The 19,107-nt window shown below is 44.4% G+C and overlaps 2 protein-coding genes across 9 annotated transcripts in view; one reads left to right on the top strand and one right to left on the bottom strand.

Moving 5' to 3' along the window:
* TIAM2 (TIAM Rac1 associated GEF 2) overlaps positions 1 to 10,224 on the top strand; it is a 227,319-nt gene extending 217,095 nt beyond the window's left edge. For all 8 annotated transcript variants that reach the window (XM_070485557.1, XM_044761780.2, XM_044761782.2 and 5 more), the window contains 8 exons: positions 1,684 to 1,863; positions 3,549 to 3,667; positions 4,672 to 4,780; positions 5,440 to 5,498; positions 6,137 to 6,242; positions 7,156 to 7,243; positions 7,624 to 7,778; positions 9,086 to 10,224. In XM_070485557.1, the coding sequence (XP_070341658.1) occupies positions 1,684 to 1,863; positions 3,549 to 3,667; positions 4,672 to 4,780; positions 5,440 to 5,498; positions 6,137 to 6,242; positions 7,156 to 7,243; positions 7,624 to 7,778; positions 9,086 to 9,696 (1,427 nt within the window). In that variant the 3' untranslated portion in view covers positions 9,697 to 10,224. The remainder of the gene's footprint in view (positions 1 to 1,683; positions 1,864 to 3,548; positions 3,668 to 4,671; positions 4,781 to 5,439; positions 5,499 to 6,136; positions 6,243 to 7,155; positions 7,244 to 7,623; positions 7,779 to 9,085) is intronic.
* Positions 10,225 to 19,107, bottom strand: part of TFB1M (transcription factor B1, mitochondrial) — a 68,300-nt gene continuing 59,417 nt past the window's right edge. The window contains exons 6-7 of the mRNA XM_044761789.2: positions 13,939 to 14,066; positions 10,225 to 10,640 (exon numbers count right to left, since the gene is read on the bottom strand). Coding sequence (XP_044617724.1) covers positions 10,388 to 10,640; positions 13,939 to 14,066 — 381 coding nt within the window. The 3' untranslated portion in view covers positions 10,225 to 10,387. The remainder of the gene's footprint in view (positions 10,641 to 13,938; positions 14,067 to 19,107) is intronic.

Here is a 19,107-nt window from a genome sequence, read left to right as displayed (position 1 = left end):
CTGTCCTCTTCTGCGCGGCTCCCACAGTGGCAGGCGTCTTATGAAAACATATGTAATCCTATTGAAGTTCATTGGACCTGTCTCCAGGAAAGGTCACTGTATTCTCTCAAGTGTACTTGGAAATAAGATACAAACCCACTGAAGCTTGAGCTGTGGTAATCTCCAGGATAAGAAGACTTCCCCCAGGACTTGAATGCCTTCTTCAGAGTTAAGGATGGCCTCCATGAGATTCACTCCCATTGTGATTTGCCACCTCTGTAGAAGCCAGTGATCAGGGCTCTCTTCCATGACAAGGACAAATGTCTGAGGAGGGAGGTTTCTCTGTTTGAACGTTTTTGGTTGGGTCAAGACGGTAGCAGCAGTAAAGCTAAATTCCAAGCCCCTTCTTCTGTCTGTCCTCAAATGCTTCGTAATGGCATTGTCGAAAAGGATCCAGTGTGTGCTCTTCAGTGTTTCTTTCTCAAAACCTGGGAACAGTGTCTGCCTGCTATTGTGGAGGGTACAGAGAGGTTTACCCCAACAGTGATAGTGTTTAACCAGTTCCACTGATGCGGTTCTGCCATTTGGTTTAAATCCAGAATTTCACAGTCTCCTAGAAGAACAAGCTCAAGTTTAAAACATAGAGTCTTGGAGTCCTTCAGAGTTAACCAGACCCAGCCCAAATCTGTCTTCTCTAGTTCTTGAAACAGAGGTCCGATTCCATCATTTCCTCCCAGGAACGCCTTCTTATTGACAGTACACAGTGAAATAAAAGCAGACCAATGGTTTGCTCAGTTCCTTCTTTGTCGTACAGATGAAGGATCATCTCACCATCCACTTTGTCTGGTAGTCACTTTCAAAATGGTCCTGCATCTCCTACAAGTTGTAGGGTTTTGCCTGTGTAACAAGACCCCAAATAAAGGAATATCTTGATTCAGATTGACTGAATTCCAAACAGCTGGTCAACCCATGCTGGCAGGTGGCGTCCAAGGCAGTGGCTGGGGCATCCACTGGCGTGCCCCAAACTAGACTCACTCAGTTCCTGTGTGCACCCTTCGTGGCCCTCAGACACCGAACAGAGAGGGCGTTTTCACTGCCCGGAGGGGTCTGGATGTCACCTCTGGTGGAAGATTCAGACCGCTCGGAGCTGTGGAGGTGAAAGCTACAGTGCTTATCAATTTATTTTACAGGAAAAAAAGATATTGCTTTACAAATAGCCCTTAAGTGTATAGAATACAAGTGACAATTTGTGCTGAGATAGTGGAAAAAACTACTGGGTTCTTTTGCTACATGAATCTTTGGGGGGCTTGTAGCATCTGGATAACACTGTTCTGTGGCTTTATGAACCATTTGAAACTCACTTCTAGGCACCTATAACAATCTCTCATGGGTCTGCGTGTGAATGTGCCTTTGAAGTCAGACATTTCTACGTCTCGACCCGGTGTTCCTCTTTGCTGTGTGGACAGTACTGTTCTGGCAGCCTAGTAAGCTCCCTTTGCTTGCGGGATTTGTCACAGAGCTGTGATGCTGGATCCACACTGATAGCTGGGTCTTTGACCTGCTGGTGCATTTGGGTTTTTATTAAAGGATGGCATTAGGAGGACTATGCAAATGGATGGTCTCTAACTCCATCAGAAGCTCAGTGACGCAGACTTTAATTCATCCTGCTCTGCTCTTCTAAGGGTCTTATCCATCTGCTTGTAGCTAAAACTGATAAAGCCTTCAAGGCTTTTCTGGATGCCCGGAATCCCACCAAGCAGCACTCCTCCACGCTGGAGTCCTTCCTCATCAAGCCGGTCCAGAGGGTGCTCAAGTACCCGCTGCTGCTCAAGGAGCTGGTGTCCCTCACGGACCATGAGAGCGAGGAGCACTACCACCTGACAGGTGAGAATGAAGGGGCGCGAGTTGTACTGTCACTGCTGCCCCCCCGGGCCTACAGTTCCCCTCTTCCCTCCTTAGTCATCTTCTGAAACATTCCTCAGTACCACAGTTGTTAATCTTAGATATAATTTTAATCTGTGAAAATAGCTAGATATATGGCCATCCCTTTGGATGGGCAACAATTCTCTCACTGGAGTAGCCCCAAGCCCCTCTGGAGGGATGATTCCATTTTCATTTTTAAAAGAAGGTAATTTAAGTTCCGTGGTTGAAATAAATGACTTCAGGTCACTTGGTTAGCAAACAGTCCTGCCAGAAACGAAAATCAGGCCTGTTTTTCCAGGACTTTGTGAAGTTTTGTGTTTGCGCCCGAGTGCCGCTGATCAAACATGTTGGGTGAGGCTCCACCTTGTGGACGTCTGAGCAGAGCCCGACTCCGAAACCAAACTCCCAGTGACAGACTATGCTTTAAAGCTGACGCTGATGGGTCTTTTGTAACCTCAGAAATTATTGCCCAAGATACAATTTCTCAAATGCACAAAGCCCCTCGGTTTGATAGTAAATAGGGTATCCCTTAAAGAGATGCTGTATTTGAATTACAGAAACAGTGGTTAGTTCTCCCCACAGGTCAGAACTAGGAGGTCCCGTTAGCTACATGTAATAAAGCACATGGAGAAAGAAACAAACTTACTAATAAATATCAGTGTTGCTGAATAACAAACACTGAGAAGAGTGTAAATTAAACTAGTTCTTTTTCCGTGACAAGCATGCTTTTGTATGATAAGTAAGAAGAACAAAATTTTCTTTGAAAGTTCAATTCTGTAAGTAAATGATACAAATTATGATTAGTATTCAGATACTGGCTGAACAGTGCATTTTGCATTAAGATGATCTTTAAAAGGGGTCTGTTAAAAAACTGCCTTCCCAAACTCCCTCCAGACTGAACTAAAACACTGAATCAGAAGAACAAAGGATGAAAAACAGTGAATTTGGAAGTGACCTGAAATTTTGCTCTTCGACTTTGACGAAATCATTTTGTCCCTTACATGGCCGTGTAGAAAGTTATAAACTCTATGCAAAAAAATGCAACAATTGCTCTGGAATCAGGCATTTACAGACACCTTTGTAAGTTCTTGTAAAAAAATTATTACAGATCACAATTCCCGTAACTGGTCCAGGAGAAGCAAAATTTAAGAGCAGGTATCCTGTGGCCGGTCAGCCTTGGGTTTGAATTCTGGCTCCACTCTTTATTGCTGTCTTTGGAAGTTTGGCCAAACACTTAACCCCTCTGCACTTCAGTTTTCTCGTGTGTAAAATGGGCCTGATGATTACAGTTCCTACAGTTATGGAGTTTGTGGGGATTAAATGAGATGATTCACTTAGGTCACCCGTCACAGCCCCTGCCAGAGAGAAAGTGCTCCATGAATGTCAGCGGCTATTATTAGTGACACTTTTGACTTGTGCTTGGCCTCAATTCAAAGAGAATTTGAGGTGGAAGGTACCCCTACTGTGCTTCACTGTAATGACTAGATTACAGCGGGCTGTTTGAGCTGTACCTGAACAAGGCTCCTGTTAGTAGTTTAGAACTAGTCTCAAAACCTGGCTTGAATCTTGAGCTTTTTCCTGACTGCTGTTGGATACATTTCAAACGAACAAACATTATCAGATAAATATGGTTTCATATTTTGCAGAGGCACTGAAGGCAATGGAGAAGGTAGCGAGCCACATCAATGAGATGCAGAAGATATACGAGGACTATGGGACCGTGTTTGACCAGCTCGTAGCAGAGCAAAGTGGGACAGAGAAGGAGGTCAGCAGGACTTCTGGATTCTGGAGGCTTAATGCATGTGTTCACAGGGTCTGTTAAGTGACCTCCAGACTATACCACCCACTGGGGCTTTCCTGGAGGAGAAAATGCCTAAAGTTTTCTTTTTGATCTTAATGCTTATAATAAGCCACACATAACATAAAATTCCTTACATTAGTTTAAAACTACAACCTCATGCCCTGTTAGCATTGTACAAAAGAAAACAAGGAATTTCACTGAGCTCATGTCCCTGCCTCTCCCTCCTTCCTGTGGGGCACGAGGTTAGGACAAATCGCAGAGGCTGGAACCTGTATGGAGAGCTCGGCCTGGAGGAGGGTGGGAAGGGTAAAGGAAGTGGGAGCCAGCACATGGAGAAAATCTAGGACTCTTCCTCTTTTCTTTTTTAACATCAAATATTGATGGCTATCTCCTTACTTATGAAAGTAGTTTAAGTGGAATTTGACAACTTCTATATTTTTCTTTTCTGGCTGATTACTAAATTTAGAATCTTGAGCTTGTAAAGTCTACCTGCAAGAAGGAATAAAGTTTAAGTAGAAAAAGGCAAGAACAGAAGACAACCGGAATTTAACTTTTTATAACGGTCAGTTTCAACGTTGGTACTTTTCTGATTAGCAGGCCTAGTGTAGTTTAGAGATTTGAGGTGGTATGTGCACTAGATCCTGGGGAAACGTTAACAAAGGCACTTTGGATGAACTTGACATTGTGGTGGAATTAATGCTACGGAGGAGGTCATGAGGCGCGTCTCACCCCCAAGTAACGTGTACATGGAAGCAAAATGCCTTCACGTCATATTATTTTTCAAACAGTTCGATGCTTGGCCCATATTTTAAAACCTCCACTACTGAAGGCCCCATGTTCACAGGGACCATAAAAATCCAACTGAAATATCCTTGCGTTTTAGCAATGATACGTGATTCACTCTCTAACTTGAGATGGCCTACCCTGGGGTTTCCACATCTTCTTCATCTCCTGTTTTTACGACACAGGTGACAGAACTTTCAATGGGCGAACTTCTGATGCACTCTACAGTTTCCTGGTTGAATCCGTTTCTGTCTCTAGGAAAAGCCAGAAAGGACCTTGAGCTCACAGTATTTGGTTTGTATTCCAAAGAACGTAAACGTAAAAGAGGCTGAAAATAATGAAGAACGTACCAAACCCACCAGTGCAGCTGACTCCTGATTTCCAGGAGTCAGAATCCTTGCTGTCATGGCTTTTCACTTACACAGCCAGCCTTCAACTATTTAAAACTCGGCTGCTCTGCATGTTCACTACCTGCTTCTCCCTTCTGCTGCTTGGCTTGGTGATTCTTACCAAGTGTTACAGGAACCGACCTCCTGGAGCTATTTTGAAACCTGCTATCTTAATAGTTTGCTGCACCTCCGACTGTCTTAATTCTCACTGAGAACTAATTAAAATGTCGTAATTCTCAGAGAGCCCCGAGAGTGAGTATAGACAGTGTCTTCTCACTTAGGCGAACACCCTGTCCTCAGCTTTCAATAAAACAAAACAGGAATTTTAAAAGCATGCCAAGATAGACTTCAGATAATAGCTTTTAAATAAGCAGGTACTTCTGCATAATTCAAATATGAACAGAAGCAAGTACCATTTACTCACTCGGGTGCTAGCCGAGTGGGATCCTGGAGCCTCCTAAGTCTGAAGAGCTTTGTTCTAGTCAAACATTCAGCTCTGGTTTAACCTTGGAAGAGTTTGTACAAAATAATGACAGACTTTTCTTTCTCTTTTCCTTTCTTTAGTTTTTAAGCGAGCCGTCATACTGGTTTATAAAGAAAACTGCAAACTGAAAAAGAAATTGGTAAGACAAGAATTCATTTTAATGAAAGCCACCTTTGCGTGGCTGTCTTCCTGTTAGTGTTGAATGACAAGCTGCTGAGCAGCAGAGCTCACTGAGGGCACCACGTGTTCCTAGGTAACTCCCCAAATCACATACTCAAGGTTCCTTATTCTCCCCACAAAAGATGTCTGCTTTAAAAGAAGATACAGACAGATACCCATGCTGGGGCCTACACAGAAAATCAGCTTTTATATCCCTGAAAACACGGCCCATGTTTGCTCCATAAACATAAGAGTCTGTGTAACTTTGGTTTGTTTTCAAACACCTTTTCCCTTGATTCAAAAAAAGAAAAAGCTTAGCTGTAAATACCATCGCCGTCAGCTCACCACTCAGTGGTAATTGCGGACCCGGAAGGGTTGGTTGTCATTCTTGCTTGGAAATTTAGAGCTCTGCCCCCAAACCACGACTCTGCCCTGTGCCCACCCCGTCTGTGAGCTGCTTGATAACTGGGAGCACAGCTGACCCGGTTCATTTCTGCCCCCTGAACACCCACACGGCTGCAGGAGCCTTGCACACGGGGGAACTGGAAGCTTCCACGCTGTGTGCACGCCCTCCTGGTGAGCTGGTGCTAACGCTTCTTGGTGGCCTTTGTCTTACAGCCCTCGAATTCCCGGCCTGCACACAGCTCTGCTGACCTGGACCCATTTAAGTTTCGCTGGTTGATCCCCATATCCGCACTTCAAGTCAGACTGGGGAATACAGCAGGTAAGTGTTCTCTGTAGCACAATGCCAGAAAAACAAACAATTTAAGAGACTTATTTAAACTACGGAATGAAAAAGTAGGAAAGGACTTTGGGGATAACTTTTGGTGCTTTATTTTATAGGCAAATGAGGACGAGAGGTTGTTTTGACGTTTCTTTGCAGACTTTTGGAGACAGTAAACCCTAGTGGATGGTTGTTCTGTTCTCTTCATTGTCTGCTTGTTTTCACTGTCAAGTTTCCACCATTTTTCTTTCTGCCTAATATCCTTGATACCCGAAAAATTTTTACAGAAAGGAAGGTACACACACTTAAATTTTTACAAATTTAGACACACCGAGAAATTCCTTAAGATTGAGCAGTATCATAAGTGATACAAAAACAAGAAAAAATCTTCGACCCAGGAAAACATTCGGAGGTCCTTCCAGAGTAACCACATTCTGGTGACAGGGCCTCTCTGGATGGGAAGGCCAGACAGGCTGACGTGTGCAGTGGGTCCCTGTTTAATTTTTGTCATGCGTCTCCTAGAACATGACTGAATTTGGGGCTGGCCTCTTTTTGGGGCTTTACCTCATGCAGCTGACTGAGCACAACCTAGTGTTCCTTCCAAGGAATGGGGTTGAAAAACAGGACCCCTTTAACCTTTTTCCCAGAGAGATGGAATCTGGGCAGAGGCGGCACTAAAATGGATGGAAAACTTCAGCAGGAAGATAAAAAGTAACTGCCAAGGATTTAACTTTTTGTAACTATTTGTGAAAGTCACACACAGCATGAGTCACATAGGAAAATGGTGAGTCAGGATTGGGAATATTTGAGTTTTTAAAGTCACTAAATCGTGAGTTTTAAACTTCACAAGTGTTCTTAACCACAGCGTCTTTGGCAAAGTTGTAGACGCTTGTTCCCATTTCCTTTTTCACAGGCACAGAAAATAATTCTGTATGGGAGCTGATCCATACGAAGTCAGAAATAGAAGGACGGCCAGAAACCATCTTCCAGTTGTGCTGCAGGTATTACGGATTCCCCAAAATTAAAGCCAATGGGAACGAGACAGAATTATGTTCTCTTAAAAAAAAGGGAGTTTATTTTTAGTAATTTCCTGAATTTTGATGACTTCAGGATCACACCCACCCTCCCCAAAATGGCAACGGTGGCTCTAGTAGAATACATTGATCAAATAGCTCTCCAATCTTAGTGCTGAAAGGACCCTCAAGAACGATCCATTCTCACTCCTTTTCTAACTGAAGAGGCCAAGACACACAGACGCTGGTGACTTGCTCTCAGTCTGTCCTGAGGGCGGTAACATGCCACAGAAGGAGCAGGGGATGTGGCCTCAAAGCATGATGACACTCGGGACACTCCTGCTGTTTTCTCTCTCTCTCCCCACCAGTGACAATGAAAGCAAAACCAACATCGTCAAGGTGATTCGATCTATTCTGAGGGAGAACTTCAGACGTCACATAAAGTGTGAATTACCCTTGGAGAAAACATGTAAAGATCGCCTGGTACCCCTTAAGAACCGAGTTCCTGTTTCAGCCAAATTAGGTGAGAACTTCGTCTCATGTTTATTCAGGAAAGCATTAGGCACTTCTCTACGAGGACGTATGCTTTGGTGATATAGCAGTAAGCCAACACTTTGTAAATATCAGGGGCGGCTTTGTAAGCTCTGAACCAGACACCCGAATTCACAGGATGGTGTGAGAAGGTAGTGGGCCATTTTATTTCCATTTAGGAAACGGAAACGTGCCTCTTGTTCCAGGACCTCCTTTTATAAACTATAACCACCCCCAACCCCAAATGCCTTGTCTCACCACCAGCTGACACGGTCGACACTTACCACCCTACCTGTTTCTTCCCCTGAGATGGACAGGAGTCCAGGGACTTGGTTTGCTCATTGCAGTGTTCCCAGTGCTGAGAACTGCATGGGGCATCTAGAAAGGCATTACTTAATGAATTAAGATCAAGAGACCTAATACACTCATTCTTACCCAATAAGTCAGTCAGCGGGTCAGCATTCCAAATCCTGCTGTTCTTAAACTTTCTGCCTGTTTTTAAAATTTCAGCTTAAGTTTTTAGAACCTTCTTTCTGTATTAACTATTTTGTTAATAGATCTCTGATCTTGTTTCTAGTCTTACAAAACGTCTCCCTTTCCTTTTTGGTCACAGTTTGACCTCTTCAAATTTACTATTTCCCTCTATTGCCAAAATAAGCCATGACCATTAAAAATACATTACTGTGTCTGCAGAAACACCACAACCCAAAGCCCCTCCTTTGCCCTTCCACCCAAGAGAGAGGAATTAAATACACACACAAATGATTAAACTCATATTAAATCTCTGAAAGTTAGCTAGAAATTCCAGCAGAGACAGTTGTCATGAGAGAGAAACAGCATTTTTCTACTTTTAATTGAGCAGCAAGAGAAATAAAGAAGGTAAGCAGGTAGGCATAGAAATAGGGTGCCATCCTGGTTATCAAATTACAAAGTACGTTAGTGAAAGAAGGGAGCCTAGATTCTATTAGTAATTAACTTTTCAATTTATCCATGGGCAAAATAAGTATTCTAGCCCTTATAGTAGTTTCTAGCTTAATGTTCTGTCCAAATAACTGAGGTCTGGTAATTGGTCATCTAAAAATGCCAAATACTCCAACTTACAATTTCAAATAAACCAAGTAAAAAATCTCCATACTTGCAGTGTCTACATGTTTTGGCCTAAGTCCCAGGGTAGTTGGTTACTGAAGTGAGAGGATAAAATCTTAAGTAACAAAGACGTTAAATCTTAGACCCTGCCAAAATTACACATGGTGGAGTGTGTTTCTCTATGATGAAGGGAAATGTGCTTTTCTCCTGCAGCTTCCTCCAGGTCCTTAAAAGTCCTGAAGAATTCCTCCAGCAGCGAGTGGCCCAGCGAGCCCGGCAAGGGCAGCTCGTTGGACTCCGACGAGGGCAGCCTGAGCAGCAGCACGCAGAGCAGCAGCTGCCGCACAGCCGGGAGCAGGCAGGACGCCCTGCAACATCCCCACACGGGCTTGGCTGACTTTTCAGACCATCTCATCAAAGAGAGCGATATTCTGAGCGACGAAGATGAGGACTACCATCAGATTGTGAAACAAGGCAGCCCGACCAAAGACATCGAAATCCAGTTCCAGAGACTGAGAATATCCGACGGCCCCGACGCTCGGCCGCCCGGACAGCAGCCTGGCACGGACGGCCAGCCAGGAGGGGAGCAGCCCAGACTGGTCCGGGGGCACTTCTGTGCCATTAAACGGAAAGCGAACAGCACCAAAAGGGACAGGGGAACTCTGCTGAAGACGCAGACTCGTCACCAGTCCCTTGACAGTCAATCTGAAAATGCTAGCCTGGATCTCAATTCTGTCCTAGAGCGAGAATTCAGCGTCCAGAGTCTCACGTCAGTCGTCAATGAGGAGTGTTTTTATGAAACTGAGAGCCACGGAAAATCATAGTACAATTTCAATCCAGATATGGGTTAAATTGCTCACTTGTCTTTTAAACTGGTGGTAAAGTGGAAATGGCAGAAAAACCATTCATTATTGGGTTTTGTGCAGCATACATTTTCCCACAAAATAGTTGTAAAGATTTAAGTTATTTTAATTTATTGTGGATCAGAAAACTAGATTAAACTGGTCAGAATTTGTAAATTACTTAGTTTTACATCCCTTTTGAGCAGGTATCAAAATGCCTTAGAATCCTTAAAATAAAATTCCATTCTAATTATTTTAATTTATGTGGAAAAAGCAAGGTGGGGAAGTTGTGATTAATAGCTTTTAAAAAGATCATTTCTTTCCAATCCTCTGGGCATTTTCTTTGAGCTGTTAGTTTTTGCTTTATTTAAAGCATCTTTAAGTTATTTTAATGTGGGTTAGGGGCACACTGTGCAGATACTTCATTTTTGTAAGGTTGTAATAGATGCTGTTTATACTGAACATGTCATATCTATGCAGTATATATATTAAAAGAAAGCTTGTACTGTATCTTATTTGATTATATTTATTTTCTCTACCAAACTGTACAGTAAAAGGGAAATAAGTCACATCTGGTAATTGGTATTTTTATTGTCATTCTGTAGAAGACAAGAGAGTACACACATAAGAGGTTCAGCGTTGTGAAAATCAGCATTCAGTAAGCTGCTAGCCCCTAAGGAGGCAGCTGGAGTCTATAACTCTCCTCATCCTCTTTTTCCTGGTTTTTGCTTTTATTTTGCTTGAGTTCTTCTCTGAAATTATAAGCGAAGAGGTGTGGGTCTTCATCACACATTTTCCGGTACACATCACAGAGGCTCTTAAAATGGGAGACAGAGAGCTGGCTGGGTCGGAGGGTAGGGTCCACATCTGCCAACTGTAACAGTTTTCCAGTGCTTTCTACGCGCTGAGCTTCAGGGAATAACATTCTGAGAGGAAGAGAGAAAAATCAGACCTTTACTTAGGCAATTCTGCACACCATGACGCTTCGTTCTCCCTTCATTTGAAAACAACGTGGCTCTGACAGCTGTGAGCTTGAGGGAGTGGGAGAGGCGGCTGGCGCCTCCATGCTGTCCTGGGGAACTCCAGGGCGACAGAGAAGGAGCTGGGCTACTCCACCAGGCAGCAGGTAGGACAGGGCACCAAAGGCAGAGCCAATCTACCTGCAAGGTGTGCCCACGTGGGGAAGTGATTTCCAAAGCTCAGTCAACACGGGTGTCTTTAAGGCAGGCTTAAAGGGACATCTGCTCAGCTGCATCCTTACAGAAGTATGTTTGATCTGCCTCATTTTAATATGAAAGTTGTCTATTACTTCTTGTGTGACATACTATTAGTTTTGATTTTTTGTAATTTGAACTTAGCCCTTGGAACTCTTCATCCCAAAGAATGACCTTGCTTTTTGCAAAGTCAGAAAACAGTTGATGTGAAAACACAAACAGCTATTTCCTGCTTTAAGATATCCTGAAGCATCTTTAATTTCATCTAACCAAATTGGATCATTGTTTTAAAATGAAGAACAAAACTGACTGATCAAAATATTGTGAAGCTTCACCTGGATCTTATTTCCTTCTCTCAAGTCTCAGAGGCTCTACAGAGCTCATCTCAAAGGGCATGGAAGGTGTCGCGGCCAGCGGAGACCGAGTTTTTCTTACAGGCTGATGGTGCTCTCAGTAAGGAACTGCACGTTCCGCACCCTTTCAGGACCAGCTGACTGAGATCTCTGAGTTCAGTTTCATGGCAAGGAGAGTCTGATCATAGTTCCTAACATCTGGGACCAATCTGTGGTGTGGCACGACTGAAGGACACCAACAGGTCAAAGTGGGTCACACCATCTGGTCCATATCCACACAGGGGATTGTGTTTGTGAAATGAATGAGGCCCATCACCTAGCTAGAATGTTGTCTTTTTAAATAGGAGGGCCAACTCTGCGCTGAGGCCAATTCCAGGATTTCCAAAAGTGGGATAAACTTTTTGTGATTTTTTCCCCATAAATCAGGGCTATCATGCAGAGTTGGACATGTCACACCCCACATGAAGGGTAAGTGTGAGCTGAAATCCAGTTTCTGTTCTACTCAGTGCATCCTGGCAGGGGCTGCAGCCTACCAGAGGGGTGCAGCCAGTGACATCTCTGTCCCCAGCCTGCGCCTTAAGTCTCTGCGAGAGAAGCAGTGACTATCCTGGCCTAACTAGAGTCAACAAATGGCAGGCGGGGAATTAAAGCAGTCGCCTTATATCACCAAGACTGCGTTGTAAGGACTGCAATGGCTTCAGGATGCAGCTGCCCAGCTGTACCTAAAGTAATTCCATATGCTAAAGGAACACTTGACAAAACCAGAAAAGGAAAGAATTAAGTTGGAGCTATGTGAGGGGGTTTTAGAAAATGAGAAATGTGTGCCTGTAAAGCTGAGCCCCTTTAACAGCTGAATGTTGACTATATTAGATGGAAATCTTTTAAATAAAACCACACACACACACATTTTCCTGCCTTCTTAGACTACAGTTGGGCCTAATTAAACATTTTCTTGGCTGTCACTGGATGTAACATATTGCTGTGGTCACCTCGGGGCCTACTGAGGCATGTGGACTCCACCCTGTCATGCTCTGTCTGAGTTTCCTGAGGGGCCGATGTGCTTATGCAGAGCAGCAGGCATGGCAAGACAAAGGAGCTCTCTGGTGAATAAAAATGTGCTTGCCCGAATATGTGGTGACATCATTTTGGCTGCTCAGAAGTTATATTTGCTTCCTAATCTAAGTGTGTCCTTAAAGAAGAGATACAGCAACTTGGTGGAAAGAAGCATTTTGAAAAGCTGCTTAGTGTGATGATAAGAAATCTGTAGGTGGTCTTTGTCCCAGGTTCCTGACACAGCTTCGAATTTCCTGAGTGAGAGTGACAGGAGGATCTTTTGCTATTGCTAACAAGCCCCTTTCAACCACACCTGAGTTTGTGCTAATGTGGTGACTCTTGGTGGGCCCCTCGGTGGCTTCAGGATGGGTGACAGTTGCCAGAGAAAGCAACCACGTGATCAGAGTTGGAACTTCGAGCTCTACTCCTAGACCCCCAGGGAGGTGAGAAGGGCTGGAGATCATGCGCTCAATCCCCAACAGCCAATAGCCAATCAACTGAGCCCATGTAATGGAACTTCCATAAAACCCCTGGATGGGGTTCGGGGCGCTTCCAGGTCAGTGAACACACCGAGCTGCTGAGAGGATGCTGAACCCAGAGGGCGCATGGAAGCTCTGAGCGCCCCTACCCCCCAGACCTTGCCCGATGCGTCTCTTCCATTTGGCTGTTCCTGAGTTACATCCTTTATAATAAATCGGTAAATGAAAGTAAAGTGTTTTCTTGAGTTCTCTGAGGCATCTTAGCAAATTAATGAACCCGAATGGGGGTCATGGAGCTCCCCAGTTTACAGCTGGCTGGTCAGAAGTACAAGCGGCGACCTGGGACTTGGAACTGGCATCTGAAGTGTGGGCAGCTTCGTGGGACCGAGCCCTGCACCTGCAGGGCTGCAGTGACTCCAGGCAGTTAGTGCAGACTTGAGCCGAACTGCAGGACACCCAGTTGGTGTCTGGGGAAGTGGCTGGTGTTGGAAAAAATACTAGACATTTGGTGTCAGAAGTGTCGAGAGTAAAAACAGTTCAGACGGTCTGAGCCCTGACTGAGAAGTCACGACCTCCGCAGTACAGGGTCATCATAAACTGTGTGACTGTCAGTTTTAGGTTGTACTTATGATAAAAGAAAACCCCTGGGGGCCGGGCCCATGGCCAAATGGTTAAGTCCGCAAGCTCCGCTGCGGAGGCCCAGGGTTTCGCCAGTTCGAATTCTGGGCGCGGACATGTCACCACTCATCAAGCCATGCTGAGGCGGTGTCTCACATGCCACAACTAGAGGGACGTGCAACCAAGATATACAACTATATACTGGGGGGATTTGGGGAGATAAGGCAAAAAAAAAAAAAAGATTGGCAACAGTTATTAGCTCAGGTGCCAATCTTTAGAAAGAAACAAAAACAAAAACAAAAACAAAAACCCCAAGTGGCATCTGAGGTTAAATCAAGGTTTCACTTTCTCTTCAGTGGCAGTCAAGGTTGATTCACCACAGGATTTGAACTAAGAGTGATTATTTATACAAAGGTTGAAGAATCATCAAAACAAAGTTCTTAATTATTGAAAGTGATTGGGGATTTTATAAAGCGTGCTACTAAAAGGCAGAGAAGGCCTTCTCACCCAAGCCCTCGATGGCAGTACTTCCTTCGGAACTGAAATACGTTCTGAACGACCTTCTCCACCAGCTGGAACGGCTGCTCTATCCTGGGCTGTGTCAGGGGAGTGAAGCGCACCACACCCACGTCCACCTTTGTTGGAAGCAAACATACATCATTTTGTGGCATGGCATAACACGATCAAACAATCTATCTTCGTAAAACACAGGACAGGTCATTGAGCACGGTTTTCACAAACAAACCTTCGCGTGGACTGCACTGTCATCTTCTCTAGGCCTGGAAGATGCTACATCTGCATTTGAGCTGACTCAGAGAAACCACAGCTGGCTGCATCTGTTGTATAAGGACACCACTCGACCTGAGCTTGATGATCACTTACTTTTAAAACACAGTTTTACAACAGCCTTTTATGATCAATCCAAATAATCATTAAAGCCAGTAGGCAGATAGCAGATAGCATTAGAATATTCTATTTAGGTTCTGAATGAGTAAAAAACAAGCTGCAGCAGCAGTTCTGACTATAAGGCTGGGCTTCAAAACAGAGAGAAAAGGCAGATGGGCCGCCAGGGACCACTTAGTGCTCAACACCCCACAAAGGGAATCAATTAGGATACCACTTCTTTTGGATACAGACACCGATTAATCAGCTGGACTGAAATCGTGATCCTCATCCGCACAGCCACAGAACTTTTTGGTAGTAACTTTAAATGCCCTAAGAGGCACAGGGAGGATCCAAATAACAAATGAAAACCACCAAAAATGTTACTGTTTGAGTGTGAAGCTACTACCAGCTGTTGAGATTCTTTAATTATCAGAAAATAAAACTTCTCAGGCATATCTGGTAAGAGATTTATACCCTGCCGTATTCTAAAAATGGACTCATGGTGATTCACAAGTAATTCAAAATAACAGGGAAAAATACTGAAAGTAAAGACTAAGGGAGACATGGAGTCAAATCCGTTACCACACACACGACAAAGCCGGGCAGACCACGGTCTGGGAAACGGCAAGTCTGCTCGTGACTTTCTCCAGCATTCGTCTCTAAGGGACTGTTCCACTTGCTACTGAGAACATCACGCAGACTCTACAAGGGCTCGGAAAGCACAGCAATTTACGAAGAGGGGGCTGGACCACTGCTTTTCAAAAGGGATGCTAGTTTTTAAATTCCACAGGGGTCATCATGTTCTCTTGGGAGGACTTGCTTCTAAACATCCTCGCGCTACACAACTCCTTAAAATTAGCCTCTAACCTATGACGATAGGGGAGTGTTTTCTGTTTTGTTTTGTTTTTAGGGTGGAAGAAAAATACTTGCATATGACATGAGACTGTGTGGACAAAAACAGAAAAAGACTGAAGACATGCCCAGCATCAGGCGGCCTGGATGCACCTTCCGAGGAGCCAGCGGTGTCTCTCCTGCGGGGTCTGAGCTGCCTCGCCGGCAAGCTGACCCACCAGACCTTCTCTCCCCCTCGATCACTGATCTTTCAGATGAGCCGCAGCTGCGCCTACCGGATGTAACCAGAAGTGAAAGAGTTGGATGGTGGGGATGGTGCAGCCAGCAAGCGCAGAGAATGTTCTAGGCAGCAGAGGGAAAAGTGCCAATGGAGAGGCCCTTCTACATGGAAAACGCTCCCCTAAGTGTCCACGGCTTCAGACGGCTGCAGAGCAGCTTACGCCCCTTTGGGGGAACAGCAGCTATTCTGCGTCAGAGTGACTATCCGAAGACAATGTTAAATGTTCTTACTAAACTGCAATCGTTTCTCAAATTCTGTGTGTTGCTTAGTGAGTTCCTTCAACTTTAGCAGCAGGAACTTCCTGTAAGAAACGAACTGCTTTGGTTAGAAGGCCAGGGCTTTCCTTAGACCTTCTCAACAAATGCCCGGAGCAGGGTCCAGGGGTCTCGGAGAGGTTTGTGGTCAATACAGAGAAGAGAGGCGCTGAAGAGGATACGGGACTGGGCAGGTGACTTCAGGGCTATGTGGACAGAAGCACTACTATAGAGAAGGAAGAAAAGATGGCTTCATCCTAGAGCATTTCTGTGGAAGGACAAAGAACAGATAATTTATGAGTGGGGAGAGTAGAAGAAGCTGCCCAAGATACACTACAATGACTTTATTTTATTTTTTCTTCTTCTCCCCAAAGCCCCCCAGTACGTAGTTGTATATTCTAGCTGCAGGTCCTTCTAGTTGTGCTGTGTGGGAGACCGCCTCAGCATGGCCTGATGAGTGGTGCCATGTCCGCGCCCAGGATCTGAACTGGTGAAAATCCTGGGCCACCGAAGCATAGCGTGCGAACTCAACCACTTGGCCACGGGGCCGGCCCCTATAATGCCTTTAAATGTCAAAGACTCCTGGCTCACAAATTCTGAAATGTCCATCTCCCCTTTCCTCCTCTTGATTTGGGACAGAGAAGTGAACCCAACTATCTGGGAAGGTTCTAGACTTCACCTCACCCATCACTCTGTAACTTTCCATGCCCTTTCCATCATCTGAGCTCACCGGCACTCCTGTCCCTACCTCTCAATCGGCAACCCTCTGTGACTCAACTCCTTCAACTCTTTCAATCCAATCCTTCCAAATTAGTCAGTTCTGACAGGATTCTTCCAGAGACAGCGGGTATGAGCCAATTGCCTGCCAGTCTCCAGAGAAAATAATCTTTTAGCAAAATAAGAGATAAAATTAAATCCCATCTGACCCTAAAGCCATGAAATATTATCAAAACTCTATATAATGTTCAAATTCTACTAAGGCCAAAGGCACAATTACAAGGATAGACACATTCTCCTTCTAGTACAGAAACGGCCACTTCCAGCTTCCTTGGATTTTAAAATTTGGTCCTGTCTTTATTTGCCTGATTTTATTCCTTTGCGATATAGTTGGTGTCTGCAAATACAGGAAATGTCTAATGTTTGCATTATTTAAATAAAGTTTTAAAACCCTGTACAAATATAGCAGCACCCCACGTAAACTGGAGCAGTGGACTTCTAAAGTTTGAGTAGAATTCTGATAGCCAGTTAAGTGGCTAACAGTCTATCACAGCTAAAAGAAAACTTCCACTCACAACCCAACACAGGTACTGCTTAGTGGAGGACCCTGTAACACTCAGTGTAGACAGGCTCTTCCAGGAACATGTCCTACTTCTCTGGGAACCTCCTGTAGCACCCTCTTCTCTGCCCCTTCCCCAAAAGCACTTCTCCGAATTACTCTGAATGATGGAGCCCATTTTCTCTGGAAACACAGGAAAGCCAGTTGGTAACTATGGTAACAGACACAAAAATGCTTTTTACTTATAACTGAACTCTTATTTAAAGTTACAACCATTATTTTTCCTTCCTGAGTTTTAAGTCTATGAAAGGGTTTGATTACAAAGAAGAAATCAGTACATGGGCATGAGACACACTTGAAGATTCTAATTCCGCCAGCCCCTTTCCAGACCCAGTCTATCAGCAAACCAAAAGGACCTACTAAAATGTCAAAGCGAAGGATTTATAATGAACTTAAATATTTGCCTCTCGACTCCACTACATCAAGGCTACACAAAGCTGAGATTATGTTTTTCAACATTAGCTGCCTTGGTTACAACAGGCTGGAGACAGATGTCTCATTTTCTAGGCCAGGGTGTCTCGGACGTGACTAGTTATGAGCTCAGAGCAACACTTTGGACTCATAAAAGACCTGGGATAAGAAGCCATTAAATCTTAAATCTTAGATATTGCCAATTCAGATCTCGAATCAACATGATACAGCAAACACTGAAGGATGTATGGCCCAGTTCCTGACTTTGAGATGATCATGAATGTGCCAAAGAGCTAAATAACTACCACACGAAAAAGGTAGAGAAACAATATATGCCATAATCTAAGACAGGTCTTCAACCTCCCATGCGGTTCAAGATCATAAAGGACAAGCCAGTGGAAAAGAAAATCATTAGGAACTTACAGTCTAATCAACCGAGATATGTCCTAACTGGGATATGACAGAAGGAATGGTGAGAAAAAAGAATCACTACCGGGGCCTGGCCCAGTGGCACAGTGGTTAGGTGCACACGTTCTGCTTCAGCGGCCTGCGCTTTGCTGGTTTGGATCCCGGGTGCGGACATGGCGCCGCTTGGCAAGCCATGCTGTGGTAGGCGGCCCACATATAAAGTAGAGGAAGATGGGCACGGATGTTAGCTCAGGGCCAGTCTTCCTCAGCAAAAAGAGGAGGATGGGAAGCAGATGTTAGCTCAGGGCTAATCTTCCTCAAAAAAAAAATAAATAAATAAATAAGTAAAATAAATAAAAAAAAGAATCACTACAGGGAATCATCAATAAGCCCTCAAGAACAGTACCAGAAGGATTCAAAGTTCAAGGTGGTATCGTCTCAGACAGACTTGTGTAGCCGGGAACAGGAAGGGTCTGGCTGGTTCTGAAGTGGTAGGCACCACAGGATGGAACACGGCTCAGGTCTGGGAGAGCCACGTTCAGGGTCAGGTGAAATGAAGGTGAGCACGCTGGGGGATGCTTGGCTCCTCCACCCACCAGGGTCTACTTCCTCTGCAGGTGCCTACACCAAGCTAATGACAATGAGAATGTCACAGGCCCTGCAGTTACAACCTCCCCGGACAAGGGTAACAGAGCTGCAAGTCATCAACGCCTATGACACTAGAATTACGCACTTTGTAGAAAAACAGTATTTACAAATATGAATGAGGTCACATTTCCTAGAATTGGTTCAGTCTGCCTGTAATCCTTGTCCCAAGCCCACTTTAAGGACAGAATTTCCACTGTAAAACCTTAAAACTCACAGTCTCCAACAACGTTCCTGTATTTCAAACGAATGTATTCAACAAAGACTGACACAATGCTAGAACTTGCATTTCTTTCTCTAAAGTTTACAATTTGTGTTTGTTATTGTAACAACATTAATTTCTGCAGAAGTTCCACCCTACCTTTTTTTCCCCTCCTATAGATCTTTGAAAGGCTTTTCTCTTTTCCTGACTGCAATAATAAAAAAAGAACAGATTTTACAGTCACATAGTGTCTCCTCTCAGAGCATAAGCATGTAAGAGAACGGCAGAGTGAGCCGGGAGCTTGATAAGAAATAAGCCTGAGAGGAGCCCAGGCTGAGGGGAGGCGATGGAGAGAAGGGGCTTTTTCCTGAGTGAATTATGTATGTAAATATATGCATGCATG

The sequence above is a fragment of the Equus asinus genome, chromosome 1 (genome assembly GCF_041296235.1).
Source record: "Equus asinus isolate D_3611 breed Donkey chromosome 1, EquAss-T2T_v2, whole genome shotgun sequence".
Taxonomy (NCBI): Eukaryota; Metazoa; Chordata; class Mammalia; order Perissodactyla; family Equidae; genus Equus; species Equus asinus.
The sequence above is the reverse complement of the archived record's forward strand: the minus strand, read 5'-3'. Positions and strand labels throughout refer to the sequence as shown.